The following is a 15,493-nucleotide window of genomic DNA, read 5'->3' as shown; positions in this document are numbered from 1 at the left end:
TTTTTATTTTTTACTGTGCGACACATGTTGCGTTTCCGTAGTGTCAGCTGAGCTGCGCGAAGCATCAAAGCGGAAACGTATTTTTGAAACGTTAAAACTTTATTTAACTTTATTTTGAAGGGCCCCACTCTGACCGGAAGTTCCTTATTTGGACTTCCTCGCTATGTGCGGCTTGACGGCGCGGCGGGCTGTGCGGAAGTGCTTTCATCCTGCTGGAGGAGAAGAAGAAGAAGAAGAGGCTGCTCCTTCGTCTCCACAGTAAACCATCCGCGGAGGACATTTCGGAGCCTGGGAATCCCACAGCAGCAGCCCCTTCGCCGGCCTCCGGGACCCACGGTGAGTGGACGGACCCGTGTCCGGGCTCGGGGCCGTCTGGGCGGCAGGCGGTGAAGGAAATGCTCGCGGCCTGCTCTCGGTGCTGAATGCGGGTGGCAGTGCGGGGGCGGCGGGGCTGTTTGCGGGAGAGAGCGCTCAGTAACCGCCCGGTTTTATTCGCATCACATCCGGTGGCTACTTTCAAAATATAAGTCGTAACGAATAGTTTTGAGCATTGAAGCAGCCGGAGGAGCTACGAGTTCACTGACGATCCTTCGGGGAGTGTCTGACTGTCACTGAGACGCGCTGTGATGCACGCGATACCCTGACGGTGGTCTCGTTCACCCCTTGTCACGCTTCGTGTTTTCATTTTGGAGGAGTGATCACAGGAACTTCCGGTGTGGACCACACTAACAGGGGTTAGCTTGGAGCAGCTAATCTCAGCCGAGCTGTAATCTCCATTTTAGCTCGGCGGTGTGGCCAGCCTCTCCCTCCGGTCTCTCCACGGGCTCGCTCCCACCTCGGCGGCTCCTTCGCGGCCTGTCTGCCGGTGACTGACAGCCCGCACCGCGTGCCTGCGGGCCCGGCGGGGACTAACAGTAAGCAGGATGAGGGCTCTTATTTGAGTGGTTTTTACAGTGGAGTCTGGTGACAGAGGCCAAAATTATTTCATCCACTCTTCACAGTGATCACATTATTATCTTTATTGATTACTGATCAGTAGAGTAGGTTTCTGAACTGTGACCTTTAATCTCACAAAGCTCAAACACACCTGACAGCAGACACATCAGATATGAACCTAGACTGTCACGTGTCGGCTGATAAAATGAGCCCTGAGACCTTCCTGTGAGCAGCAACCAGCTGATCAGAGTGCAAACGACTTGTCCATGACTTGTTCTGGTAATAACACGATTAAGGCACTCATCTTAGTAAAAACTCGTGAAAAACTGCATATCACAATGACCTGAAAGGGGGAAAAAAACAATGTGTCACCATTTACAATCATAAACTCTGAGCTGGGCTGTGATTAGAAACTGATGATTTAATCAGCCTGAACGTTTTAAGGCATTCTTAAAATCATATCTGCATATTTCTGGAAAAGTGTGATGATGATGATGATGATGATGATGACGTTTATGATGGGATATAAAAAGGTCGTTCTGCAATTTAATGTAACTGCAGCAGCTGCACGACGCCATCACATCAAACTGAGACTGGGGCTGGGGGCAAAGTCCTGCTTTCCCACTGTGTGACCTCATCACAAGTCACTCCACTGCTGGCTCTTACTGTCACATGGTGTGTAGCTAGCGGTGTCTGGGGAATCATGTGGAGGTGCGTTCTATGTCTCCACCTTTAGCAGGATCAGGTTTTGTTGGAGGAGCTCAGTTTTGGCTTTAAATCAGCGGGACCGTCCTGAACTCACGTGAACTGATCTGATGTCACGTCATGTGATCAAAGAGCCAAACCATTTCAGAATAAAACGCCATCCTGAGCCTCATCTGAGAGGCGGAACTCACTTTGGAAATCAGTCACCTGACCGTCTGCAATGGAGTCATGCTTTTCGGTCATCAATTCATATTCTGCTGGAACATGTTGGCTCGTTGATCTCACATGATGACCTCACTTCCTGTAGTCATGTGTAGGGGTGGACTATATCATACCGTTCACGGTAATACCGGTGTAATGTTGGGCAACGATAAGAAAATGAAATATCCCGATAGAATATGGGCAAAACGCGCATGCGCAGTGCCTTTGTTTACATACGCACATGGCGTCGACGCAGAATGAGAAGAGCGAAAGTGGATTGTTGAATGAAACGGATGAACCAGAATTGGTTTGTAAAAATGCTGCAACTTCAGTGGTGTGGAACTGGTTTGGCTTTCGTCCGTCAGATATACAACAAAACACTATTTTTGGTAGCGCATGCTAACGGGCTGTCTTTATTATTGGAAAATACGGCACCCTTAAAATCAATCCTTTGATTTTTCTGAAAATCGACAGCGCCCCTTATAATCCCGTGTGCCTTATGTATGAATTCTGGTTGTGTTTACTGACCTGGAAACGATTTTATGTGGTACACGGCGCTCGAAAATCTGTCAAATGTTTCAGTACGACTTTGCTAAGCTACGAAGCCGCACCGCTTGATGGATTGTCGGAGCATTACGGCTATCGTAGGCAGGAGCCTCGCGGAGTGATACGTACTGTGCTTCAACATAATATTACCGTATTGTGTGTGTGTGTGTGTGTGTGTGTGTGTGTGTGTGTGTGTAACCTCTTTTTAAGTTTTGTGGATATTATACATGGTTATGCTGAGGATATGTCAGCCAATTTCCACTGGAAATGCCTTTTGTAGGGCTGCTCGATTATGGCAAAAATGATAATCACGATTATTTTCACTGAAATTGAGATCACGATTATTTGACGATATTTATTTAACCCTTTAAGACCTACTATAGAACCAAGTCCACCAGAGCTTATATTATTTTTTTACATGCTGTAGTGCCATTTGTGGGAGCATTTCAAGTTGCTATACATCAATACAACTGTTATAGCCCATATTTTAATAATATGTATGCATTAAGTCCATAGTAATTACATAAATTGCAAAAAAGTGCAATAAACTACAAAAAAATTGAAAATCGCTTTTGTTTTGTTTACATATATTTCTACTTGGAGAAATTTAAGAGGTTTATCCCTCAAAACTTTAAATACAATAAAGTTGCAAAAAATAGTTTCCCACCACAGGAAATTTATTTTGAGTGTCTTCATAGTTTTATTTTGGAGATACAGCAATTTTTATATACTGCAGGAAAAACAAAAAACAATCCTATGATGCAAATTTGCAAAGAAAACAGCAGGTGCATCATTTCACTGTGGGAAGTGTTACGAACAGCTGATAGGAACGGCAAAGCGTGTTTCTGGAATATTATGTTTTTGTTGCTGCAAGCGCTTTTTATGCAATTTTTGCAAAGCTATATGTGGAACGAAACCGTGACCGAGGACAAGCTGATGGCATCAGATGTAAGTACAACTCCTCCGGTTTCATATGCAAAACAAATTATTGCGCTAGCTTACACGGTTCAGGTTCTACAGGGATTTAAAAATAATTACGCAAAACGGAGCATGCAGCTCTGACCGGCTTTAAAGGGTTAACAATGACTTTAAAAAAATAATATAAAATAGTGTGCAACGCCACTGAAGTTTTTTTTTTTTAAACTCTCTTTTCAACCAACGGCAGTCACTCTCCAAATAACTTCTGCTTAGCTTTCCGAGCTTCCCTCGGGTCCTCTTAATCAGCGGTCTCCAACCTTTTTTGCGCCACGGACCGGTTTATGCCCGACAATATTTTCACGGACCGGCCTTTAAGGTGTCGCGGATAAATGAGGGAGGGGCTAATAATCGGCTCAGTCATTTTTAATGATCGTTGAAAGCCCAGATCGTAATCGTGATTAAAATTCGATTAATTGAGCAGCCCTAGCCTTTTGGTTAAACTGTCAGCAAGGAATTTGCATTTGCACTGTTAATTTTTTATATAACTTTAATGCACATAAAAACAGCTGCTTGTTTAAGTGAAAATACATTGATGGTTTTTTTTTTTGCACTAATAAAGTTGAGGAGTTGTAAAGTGTTTTGTCTAGTGTCAATTATATCGTCAGTTATATCGTTATCAGTTATATCGTTATATATCGTGATAAATATTTTTGGTCATATCGTCCTGCTCTAGTCATGTGTCAGTTTGCATGGCCACCACCGACATCCAGAGGACCGCTGAGTGTTCTTGCCTTGCTGTCGCAGTGAAGCATGATTCATGCATCTATTAGGCGCTCTGCAGCCTAATAGATGCAGAGCTCGGAGATGCAGGGCACTAGTTGGCGCTGGAAATTTTGTCTGCCAGTCAATTTGCTTGAATCAGGAATTGTGTGAGGCAGAACAAGTTGGAAACAGCTGCACTGATCACGGTCATCATGGGCTGCGTCAATGTGTAGTTGCATTTGTCAGGATTCGTCACGTTATGGCGTAGATTTAACGCAGAAACACGTGACTGGTGGTGGTCAGCTGGCACTAAATGTTTAAAAATCTGGAAGAGGCGAGTCTTCTGATTGCACCTGAGGCAGGTGAGCTCCTGCACAGCTGGTTTTATGTTGTTCTGCTGCTATGGCTTTCAGGACTCTCTCACTCACACACACACACACACACACGTACAGTGATGCTACTTCGCCACTGATCTCTTATCTGGCGCGATGCTCTGAGGCACTCTGGGATCAGCTGACACATTCTAGCTGGTCACAAGTGTACTCTGTGTGAGCTTTACCTGTGAGCACAGCCAGGTGAACCGCCAGTGGAACTGGGGAGGGAAGGCAGCTCAGTACACACAGACGGGACGACATCGCTGAAAATAAAAACGCGTCAAAGTTTTAAGCGAATCACTGTTCAGCTCAGGTGACGGGAGAAAACATCTTCCTCTGATTACACCCCATTTTGACACAAGAAGTGACATCTTTTGATGGGTTTCAGTGTCTCCAAGCAGCAGCGGGGCAGGGGGGGTCAGGCAGTGAAGGTACATGTCTAACAAAAAGCTCCAGTTCTGAAGAACAGGACCGGGTTCACTTCACAGTACAGAAAACCGCATGCGACCGGTTTTCTCCTGCAGCACAGGAACCTGTTTTTAGCTCCGCCCACATCTGGAACTGCTGCAGATGTTATTGGCGTATACCCGCCGATGAGGGCTCGGGTAACCAGTGAGCAGAGAGCATTCTCAGAGAGCGGTTTGGCCCAGATGTGCCCTGCATCTGCAGTTTCCTCTGAGTCCAACTTAAAGATCCAGATTTGTCGGGTGTGTCGGGCACATCTGGCTCACAGTTTACTGTAACCTGGTCCACAGGACATCTGCTGTGAACTCTCCAGGTGTTGGTGGGGTCAGGGTGGACCTTTTATTTAGGCAGTAACTTGGGGTGTGTACAGGTATACTTGTCCTGCAATAGGGCTGCCACGATTAGTCGACTAGTCACGATTACGTCGACTATCAAAATCGTCGACGACTGATTTAATAGTCGACGCGTCGTTTGAAGCTTTGTAAGATCACAAAAGACGCAGGAATAAGTAGCAGGATTTAAGAGTGTAATAACGGAATGAAACAGAAGATGGCAGCACTGCATGTACAAGGATGCCAGCTGCCCTTAAACCCCGAAGAAGAAGAAGCTCTGTCCCAGAATTCATAGCGCCCAGCTCAGTTTCCAACAATGGCGGCAGCTAGTTAGCTTTAATATTACTCTTATTATTCTTTCTGAGTCACAAAATAAACGTTTAACATATTTTCAGGCGAGAATGTAGCTGTGTAAACCTCAAATATCTGCTCAGTTTATCAAGACACCACATATTTTCAAAAGCGCTCTGACGTTTTCGGAGACGTCTGTTACCCACTAGCTCGATAGCTAACCGGGGGCAAGGCTAACTAGCCGTGAGAACACCGGACTCCCGGCCGTCACTTAGATAACTTTAAAATGTTATTGTTTGGCTTTTTTTAGTATTTTATTTGTTCCTGAGTAAATCGGTTTGGCTGAGATTAAAGTTATAGTTTTTACACAGCTGAATAAACATCAAACAGACAGCTGATTATCAGAAGTGTGAGATGCTCCAGAATTTACTCCGGTGTCCTGTTATATTTTAGATAGCAAGGAGTTTATTAAACTTCACCGAAACAATCTGCAAGTTTAATTAAAATTTAATAAACTACCATCTTGTCTTTATTTTTAGTTAGCACACACCTTAAACACTTAAAGCTGTAAGCTAATGATAGTTATATAAGAGCAGATGCTGCTGGTGCAACCTACAGCTTGTAGGTTTTACGTCCAATGGGTGATGATCTGATTAGTCGACTAATCGCAAAAATAATCGGTGACTAGTCGACTATCAGAATAATCGTTTGTGGCAGCCCTATCCTGCAATACAAACACATCTGTCACATAACAGGGTAGGTGTGTGTGTGAGGGGGGGGTGTCACTTACTGTGAGAATAGCCAACGGGAGGTGAAGCATCCTCCCCCACAGTGAGTTTAGAAAGGTGAGAAGTAGACCTGCCATCGTGTGTGTGTGTGTGCGCGTGCATGTTAAATCTGAGCAGTGTGTTCTTGAGAAGGAAATACTGATTCATCACTGCAGTGCTGTAAGTGAAGCTGGGAGCTGATCTGAGCGTGCTCGGTGTGTGAACTTGTGGCTCTAATTAAAGTCAGAGTTGCTGATGAATCATATCAGGCCCGACTGTCCCGTGCCGGCTCACACGTTATGAAAGTCGACCGCAGACGACCTTGCTGCCTCATAAATTCTGACTCTGTCTTCCTCTGTTGTCCACAGGGCGATGGCAAGGCCGAGCCACAGCGATCACGTCCTCCAGCAACTCAACAACCAGCGCGAGTGGGGCTTCCTGTGCGACTGCCTCATCGCCATCGGCGACATCTACTTCCGGGCTCACAAGGCGGTGCTGGCGGCCTGCAGCTCCTACTTCAGGATGATGTTCATCCGGGACCAGCAGGGAGCGGGCCGCCTGGACCTGAGCAACATGCAGATCAGTGCCGAGTGCTTCGACCTCATCCTGCAGCTCATGTACCTCGGGCGCATCGTTGTGGGCAGTTACGAGTTTGAGGAGCTGAAAGCGTCCATGGCATATCTGCAGATGTACTACATCCCTGACTCGCTGGAGGACCTGAGGGACATCAGGAGCTCCAACATCACGCCGTCCTCCTCTGCCTCCTCATCCAGCTCCTCCGCCGGGCCTGCTGGCGGGAAGATGATGTTTGGCGTGCGCATGTACGAACAGCAGCGGCCCGCCGCACCTGAAGGGGAGCGTCTGCCGAAGGCCGTCACTAGCAGCACGGGGCGTCCGGCTGTTCCTGCTGTTCCTGCTGCAGTTGGCAGGCCAGCGACGACTGAAGAGGCAGCAACCGCTCCTCTGATTGTGGCGGCGCCAGTTTTAGACGGAGCAGGCGAGCAACCATGTGACCTGAGGAAGCGGTCAGGTGGTAGGAGTTCAACTCTGAAGGACCGCCCTAGGTTCGGTCGCACATACACTTGCGACGACTGTGGCTTCGTGTTCAGCTGCGAGAAGCTTCTAATCGAGCATATCCTCACGTGTACCAACCGCAAAGCCTTCCACCCACCCCGAGGCAACACTGAGGGTGACAACGACTCAAGTAAAGCAGAGAGCTCCGCCTCAGAGAGCGTGGAGGAACACCGGGTCGTCTGTAAAGGTGAGGACGACTGGCCTGAGGCCAAGACTGCCCGGTCAGTCCTAGGCGGACCAGACGGCGAGCCTGGGTCCACCAGGAGCATCAAGACCGAACCAGAAGAGAGCATGTTCCCTGAGATCGAGGTGGTCCGTGTTGGCGAGCATGCCGCCAGAGATTTTAGTGCACGCTTCGGTGATGCAGCGCTGAGGGAGAAAACGCAATCGGACCCCGAGCCCGGTGTCTCCGGTTTGGAAAACAGCAGCGAGCCTTTCGAAGGCAATGATTCCGGCATCCCCGTCAAACTCCAGAAGGTCAAAGACGAGAAGCAGGACGCTGACGGCACGCCCTGCGAGGTGTGTGGCGCTCTGTTATTGGAGGAGGACAAGTCCGCACACTATCTGTCCAACCACATGGGGCATATATGTGCCTGCGGCAGGTGCGGCCAGGTGTTGATCAAAGGCCGGCAGCTGCAGGAGCATGCCGAGCGCTGCGGTGAATCCCATGGAGCTGAGTCGGACTCCCATGGCGAGGATGAGGCGTCCCTGCTGGAGGAGCCGCATGGGATGGAGGAGGGGCTGCTGGAGGCAGCCGACCTGGCGTGTCCGCACTGCGGCCTGCTGTTCCAGAACGAGAGCCTGGCGTTGGAGCACGCTCTATCCTGCCACGACCAGGAGCTGTTTCGGCCCACCATGCTGGAGGAAGGCGGCGAGCCCGATCACCGCCGCAAACACTTCTGCAGCATCTGTGGCAAAGGCTTCTACCAGCGCTGCCACCTGCGCGAGCACTACACTGTCCACACCAAGGAGAAGCAGTTCACCTGCCAGACCTGTGGCAAGCAGTTCCTGCGCGAGCGCCAACTCCGCCTCCACACTGACATGCATAAAGGAATGGCGCGCTACGTGTGCCCCGTGTGTGACCAGGGGACCTTCCTCAAACACGACCACGTGCGTCACATGATCTCCCACCTGTCAGCCGGGGAAACCATCTGCCAGGTGTGCTTCCAGATCTTCCCGGGTGGCGAACAGCTGGAGAAGCACATGGATGTCCACCTGTACATCTGTGGCGTGTGCGGTGAGAAGTTCCGCCTGCGCAAAGACATGCGGAGCCACTATAACTCCAAACACACCAAGAGACTATAACAGCGCTGCTGCCATGTCCACGAGTCTGTTACTAAGAAGCCATAAATGTGAGAACAAAGAATGCACTTGAACACCAAAAAGACTGAACTGCACTTTGAAGCCGTACGCAAACTAACCGGGTGTCACACTGCGAGCTGCGGGTCCAGCCGCGCCTTAGTGACTTCTGTCCGCTTGAGGCTTTGCGCAACAGGAAGCTGGTGGGTTGGTAGATACCTGAGGACAGGAAGCCTCGTGTTAGAGCTGATTCTGAATAAATAGCAAACAGCATGCTGCCTAGAAACCGACTGCTATTTGTCCATACATGGAGAGCGGGAGGTGGGCGGTGGCACACAGGCTCCACCCACTGCCTGCCTCTCTCCATGATGACGGTGTAGTCACCGTGCGTGACAGGAAGCTTCTGTCTGCCATATTGGAGCTGAACTTGGTGGCGAGAGAGGCAGACCTTTTCTGGAGGGAGGAGGAAAGCTGTTTAGAGCACAAACAGTTGTTTTATCCTTCAATTCAATTCAATTGAACTTTATTTTACGCAAACCTACGGCACACAGTCACAACAGCAGTCGCCTCGTGGGGCTCTGTGAGATTAACCCTTGACAAAATTAAAGGCCAAAATGAGCTGCACAATGAATTACACGCCAGGAAACAGATTACAAATAACTGAACCCATCGTAAAATCTGATTGGTCGCCCAGAGCTCACGTTTCCTGTTGTTCTTTTTTTTTAAATGTTTAAACACGAGCTGAAACTCAAAACTGCCCTTGCGTGATTTTCAGAGCAACGAGGCGCCATGTTGCCTTAAATTCCGACTCGCAGAGTGCACGGTTCAAATCGCGGCCTCAGACTGATGTGGTCATGTGGCCTTCTCTGAGCTTTAATCACATTTCAGGTCCAAAAGTAATCCACAGAAACCCACCAATCAGACGACCCCTATGAACTCACGCTTTAGCGACATTTCTGGCTGATTCAAAACCGTCAGGAGTTACTGAAACTGGCGCCGTCACAGGCCGGTGTGAGCTGCGGTGGTTCTGCAGCGCTCTGAGCTTCTGTTTTAAGACGTTACCTGAAACTGGCTGCAGGTCTAGACGCAGCTGCTCTGTTCTCTAAACAAACCATGAAGGTGACGTGCCGTCAGCTGGTGCCTGCACGACCAATCACGCTCTCAGCTGACGGCACTGATCGTTTTTATAGTTAAACATTATTTTTATTAAGTTATAATTGCATGTATGATATCTGACAGCTGTGATGGCCAATCAGCTGCTCGTATCAAAGAGCAGGAATCTCGCAGTCGCGTAGAGGAGGCACCACCCTCCACCCGTTACAGCTCAGGTCTGAACGAGTCGACCGTAGCATTTCCGTCCAATGGACCAAGTGGAGGACTTGCAGACCTTCATGGATCCTAGAGTTCAGGTTCAGCACGTACACGCTAAACTGACGTCATCACAACCTAAAAACGTTATAGTAACCGATTAAAATGAGTCCGTCGAAGCTCCGCCCACACCCACGGTTAGCACTTGTGCTGCTCGCAGTGTGATCTCCAGAGGAAATACAAACTAGTATATCTGCTGAAACGGTACCCCTGTGACCTGCGTGGAGAGAAATTCCTGTTTGCAAGGGTGCGCTGCCTCACGCTTGGATGTTTCCCAGAATACTAAAGCCTGTTACGGCTTCCTCGCTCTGTCACCGTCCCACGCACTCTGTGATTGGTGCCTTTACTGTAACACTCCGTCCTTCCTGTCAAACTCACGGCGATGTGTGAGGGGCGGGCCGGCACGGAAGGTCACAAACCCCCCCTCAGACTGAACCGGCCAATGAAAAATCCAACAACTAAACACTAGAACCAGTCACCTCGACTCTTACCCTCAGAACTCCTGTTATGCCTTACAAGTCTCTCGAAGTGTTCGCTCGCCAGCAGTACGGGATCGGACTGGATCCAGCTGCTCAGAACCAACCAGTCGTTACAGGCTCGAGTAAATCAGACTATCAGAACCAATCAGAATGAGCTCCATGAAATGATTCTGCGGCTGCTTGGACAATCAGCCCTGCCCCCCTCATCATCTTCTTCTCGTCTGGCTCACAGTGAGACTGTTTCCTGTGGACTAAGACCTGAAACCAAACAAACTCCAGCTGAACTCAAACTAATTCAACTTTCACCTAATCAGCACTAACAGAAGTCAGGGACATGCCCCTTTAATGCCTCACCAGTTTAGACCAGTTTAAGCCGGCTCAGGTCGGACCGGGTGGATCTGACCAAGGTGGCGGGTCCACCTGGTTACCCCAGGTGTAAACGAATGTCGTCTTAAGTAAAGCTAGCGATGTCAGCTGTTTGTTCTTCTTCTTGCGTTGTTTTTCTGTTTGTGACCACGACTCTTAATAAACAGAGTGAACCTGAGTGTGGGTGGAGCCTCTGTTTCCATCCCACAGAGGATGAAGGCTCAGTGTTATTTACCAGCACCTCCTCCTCAAGCTGCAGCTTCATCTTTTCTCTGCTTCACGAAGTTTTTAATGTCAGGGCTGAGGGAGGATCAGCTCATTGATCAGCTGATGTTTGGACTGATGCTCACATTTTTCACAGAGATCACCTGTAGCTGTGTTCTAGCTTCTGTGGTTTCCTGACAGGATACCACAGAAGAAGCAGCTGTTATTGATTATTGGTTTGTTAACGGTGATCGTTTCTGACTGAAGGCCAGCGGGAAACGGGTCCAGTGTTGGTGTTTAAATGCTCCACATAAATGTTTTTCAGTCACATGGGCTCTGAGATTCAGCTGACCTTTGACCTTCCTATCTGATTGGAATATAATCACAATTATTTTGAAGATTTTTATTGATGTTGATCATGCAACCTCAGTGCTTCCTGTTTCAAATTGAGTGTTTAGTGAGGCTTTTATTCTGAAATATTTCCAGGAAACTGCATCTCACTCAGAAATACTTGTTTTAATTTTTCTAAAGATTCTGAAGATGAGACATAAAAATAACATTTGATCAGAATGTCATCAACACAAGGCCGCAGATGTCCATCTCCACCGTCAGATCACCTTTGAATCTGAAAATGTTAAATCCAGACTTTTGTCTCTGTTTGGATTAAAATATCCACAAGAGGAGGGTCTGTAATGTTCCTCTGCAGCAGGGTGTCAAACTCCAGTCCTCAACATCAGCCTCACAGCTCCCTGTAGAGCACAGGTGTCAAACTTGAGGGCTGGTGTCCTGAAACTTTTTCATGTGTCCCTGCTGCAACACACCTGATTAAAATTAGGTTATTAGCAAGACTTGACTGCATGCTGAGGTGGCAATCCCCAACCTTACTCAAGTAAATTTAAATAAATGTAAGTTTTTGGGAAATTGTACTTCTAAAAGTACTTTTGTTGCACCATGTTCATTCACTTATGAGCTGCTGTAACATGAATCAAATGGCTGAGGCTATATCTACACTAGCCCGGATAAATTTGAAAACTGTGTTTTCTTTTGAAAACGCTCTGTGTCCACACTATCGTTTTCACATTGTGCGTCCACATTGAAACGGCCGAAAATACCCTCCGCTATATTAGGCTACGTTCACACTGCAGGGCTTAATGCTCAATTCCGATTTTTTGATCAAATCCAATTTTTTTTTTCTCTGCTTGTTCACACTACAAATACAATGTGACAGCAAACAAGCTCTAGTGTGAACCCTCAAAGCAGCCCGCATGCGCAAAAGAAGACATCACACACAACGCGCTTTGTTTAGACCCAGACCAAACAGTATTGTTTGACTGATGGCCCTTAATATAAAGACTTCGGACTTTATGTTTCCCAAATTTGCTTTAAGTTATAAAGTTATTTTGTTATTTACAAATGGCCTAATAATTATCCTTATTGCTGTTTTAGAGAGGAGCGGTGCTTCAAAGGATAGTTAGAAATGTCTGTCAGAATCTGCAGATAATACAGTACAAATAAAATGTTCCCATTTTCTGTACGTTTCACTAACATCTACACGGGATGACCAAGAAGCGTTCACGATGTCTTATCGGGTGCTTTTCAGGCGCTGATAATTGGCATCTGTCTTGTGTCAGTGACGTAAAAGACGGATTTAATGCGACATGACCATTCAAACAGCAGTCGCTTTCTAAAACATCAGATATGTATCGGATTCAGTACCACATACAAAAGTGACCCTGATCGGATTTAAAAATATCGGATTTGTGCTGTTCACACTGTCATAGCATGATCGGATATGGGTTGCATAGGGTCAAAAAAGTCAGATTTGATGCGCTTTCGCCTGCAGTGTGAACGTAGCCTAAGTTTAATTTAATTGGTCACATGACTGCATCACATGACTAAAATGTGTCATCGTTTTACCACAGTGTCACCACAGTGTGATTCGCTGTCCACACTGCGACATGAAAACGGCATTTTCAAATATATCCGGTTTGGAAAGTGTTTTCAAAACACAGCGTTTTCCTTGACCAAAAATGAAGTCTCAGTGTGGACGGAAGGCCAAAACGAAGAGAAAAAGATGTGTTTTCAAACGAAAACGTATAAGTGTGGACATGGCCTGAATTGCCTCCTCAGCATGCAGTCAAGTTCTATAGTCTTGCTAATGACCTACCAATTTTAATTCTGGTATGTTGCAGCAGGGACACATTTAAAAGTTTCAGGACACTGGCCCTCGAGTTTGGCACCTGTTCTCTACAGGAAGCTGTGAGGCTGATGCTGCTAGTCACACTTTGTGAAAAACTGGTTCAGCGTCTGTCCACACGGGGGAGCTGCAGTAGGACTGACAGACTGAAGATCTGCTTTGTGGGCTGGACCTCTTCAGACACCAGAATGAAAGCAGAACCTGCAATATGACTCACAACACCTCTCTGAGGTTTGACTGAGTCAAAAGAGTTTGTGATCCAACTGCATGTTGGAGGCCAAAGGTCAGCTGCTGGCTGTGAGAGGTAGGTCCTTGGGTCAGTCTGAATGTGACAAACACACTGTCAGTTGCTGAGGAGTCGAGTCCTTTTTAATAACGCTTTGGCACACGAGTCCCAGATCAGTTACAGATGCTAGCCCTCGAGCAGAGAGGGTTGGTGTTCTGTGCTGTGGCTCGAATGCAGGCTGAGATCACAAGAAGACCTGCGAGCTGCTGATGTTTCATGTGTATGACGATGTGAAGAGAAGGAAGCTGAATGCAGAGGTCAGTGTGACAGAGCGACAACAGGAATGTGACATCACTTAGATGTGTTTCTAATGTGGCAGCACAGTTTTCACTTTATTGTTTCTGACTTCAGGTGGTGCTCTCCGCCTCTGCCGCCAGGCCATGTTACACCACAGTTCAAGAGGGGGGCAATGAACGTGTCACAGGTGCGACTCACCTGACTTGACTACACCTGAGTGTGTGGTCAAGTGAGTCTGAGGAGGAGGACCTGTGTCCGTCACATGTCTGCTGGGACTCTGCAGACACACAAATCTTGATGTAGGTGTAAAAACCACTGATGTTTGGAAATGCTGAGCTGGATTTGATCCAAACCTTCTGCTGTATTTATTTTTGTTTCATTCTCTATTTTCTGTAACAGAATGAAATAAATCAGGTTAAATTGTTTTCATTTGTCAGTGATGACAGTCATGCACCTGAGGGCATCATCAAACTGTTTTCATCTGAACCAAATATTTGCATAGATGTAAGATTATCTACAGCTGCTTTCAGTACCACTGATGTTAATTTAGTGTCTTTCTCTCCAGTTGATCTGAGTTAGCTTGAGTAACTACCACCAGCTGCTTTGGCCTGTTCTTTTCTGTATCACATGGTGGCGCAGTAAGTCACTGTAACTTTCATTTAATTAGAGTTTATTTCCTGTAAACAAATATTAAATGATTTCTAACCAACTGCATCAATCTGTCTGTGATTAGCCGTCCACACTGAGCTCTGACAGCTGTACAAATAGCGTTGTTCCTGAAGTCACACCTTGGTATTTTGGTAAATCCAGATTTATTTATCTCAGTCCTGCAAACGGGAAGCCGGATTTTCAGGTCATTAACTGAGGCATGAAAATGTGCGGCCTCTCCTACTTCCTGTCAAACAGCAAGTTTGTCTCCACATAGGATTCCAGGAGCTCGGGAATCTGACGGCGTATCTCTGCTTTGAATCCTCGGCTTTGTGACGACAATCACAAACCTTCAGATTCTGTTTGCTGTCTTGACCCAAAAAAAGATGGCTGCCACACAGAGGTTTCTCTATTTTGATGGGGCGAATGATCAGATTTCACAAACAAACAGAAAATCATTTATGAAGCTGATCTTTAGACCCGTTGAGGAAAAACCTGCTGCAGACACATGATCTAAGACGGCTGAGGTGCACTGGCACAACACAACCTCAGTGATACATCACCTGCCAGTAGAGATGCTTAGGTCACTCAGCCTTGGCACAAAAGGCGGTGAAGACAACATGTGCAGGAAAGAGGTGAGCGGGATGGCATAGACCTTCCCAGCAAATGCCTATTCGATCCAAAATAAGACGGAAGAATGAGACTGTCTCACAGGCTGTTCACCTGCTACTGCATGATGTAAAGCTCAGGGCTTCACTGTGCAACTGGTTGTTGAGAGCTCAGCCTGATGTCCAATAACGACAGTCTGCTTACAGGAAGTGGGTGAATCTGCAGTCCGCTGCTCTGACCAGAGAGGAGATGACTGTGGACTCCAACACTGGTCTGCGCACAAACACACTCCATGTTTCTGTTGATCTGAATGATTATGGTATTTTCATAGGTTTTAGTTTAATGAAACAAATCAATCTTCTTCTACTCAAAAAACTGATCATGACAGAGACATGAAGAATCATCATGAGACTGATCAACAGGACATTT

General features: G+C 47.1%; 1 protein-coding gene across 3 annotated transcripts; it reads left to right on the top strand.

Moving 5' to 3' along the window:
* The first annotated feature begins 191 nt into the window (after positions 1 to 191).
* zbtb1 (zinc finger and BTB domain containing 1) lies at positions 192 to 14,516 on the top strand. Of its 3 annotated transcripts, XR_014907515.1 has the most exons (3): positions 192 to 336; positions 6,666 to 13,827; positions 13,922 to 14,516. XR_014907515.1 is itself a non-coding variant. In XM_085381398.1 (2 exons), exon 2 carries the CDS (start codon positions 6,670 to 6,672, stop codon positions 8,674 to 8,676), a length of 2,007 nt encoding a protein of 668 aa, XP_085237524.1. In that variant the 5' UTR covers positions 192 to 336; positions 6,666 to 6,669; the 3' UTR covers positions 8,677 to 14,516. The 3 variants fall into 3 exon arrangements, 2 of the variants coding, with proteins under 2 accessions (XP_085237524.1, XP_085237525.1); XM_085381398.1 differs by having other exon boundaries at positions 6,666 to 14,516; XM_085381399.1 differs by lacking the exon at positions 192 to 336 and adding an exon at positions 364 to 914 and having other exon boundaries at positions 6,666 to 14,516.
* The last annotated feature ends 977 nt before the right edge of the window (positions 14,517 to 15,493 follow it).

The sequence above is a fragment of the Rhamphochromis longiceps genome, linkage group LG15 (genome assembly GCF_057381845.1).
Source record: "Rhamphochromis longiceps isolate RC_006_pf linkage group LG15, R_longiceps_female_GT1.1, whole genome shotgun sequence".
Classification (NCBI taxonomy): domain Eukaryota; kingdom Metazoa; phylum Chordata; class Actinopteri; order Cichliformes; family Cichlidae; genus Rhamphochromis; species Rhamphochromis longiceps.
Note: the sequence above shows the minus strand (reverse complement) of the source record. Positions and strands in the feature narration are given on the sequence as shown.

What these genes read in the sequence shown, in the direction of transcription:
- zbtb1 (XM_085381398.1), top strand. Translation starts at nt 6,670, where the DNA reads ATGGCAAGGCCGAGCCACAGCGATCACGTCCTCCAGCAACTCAACAAC.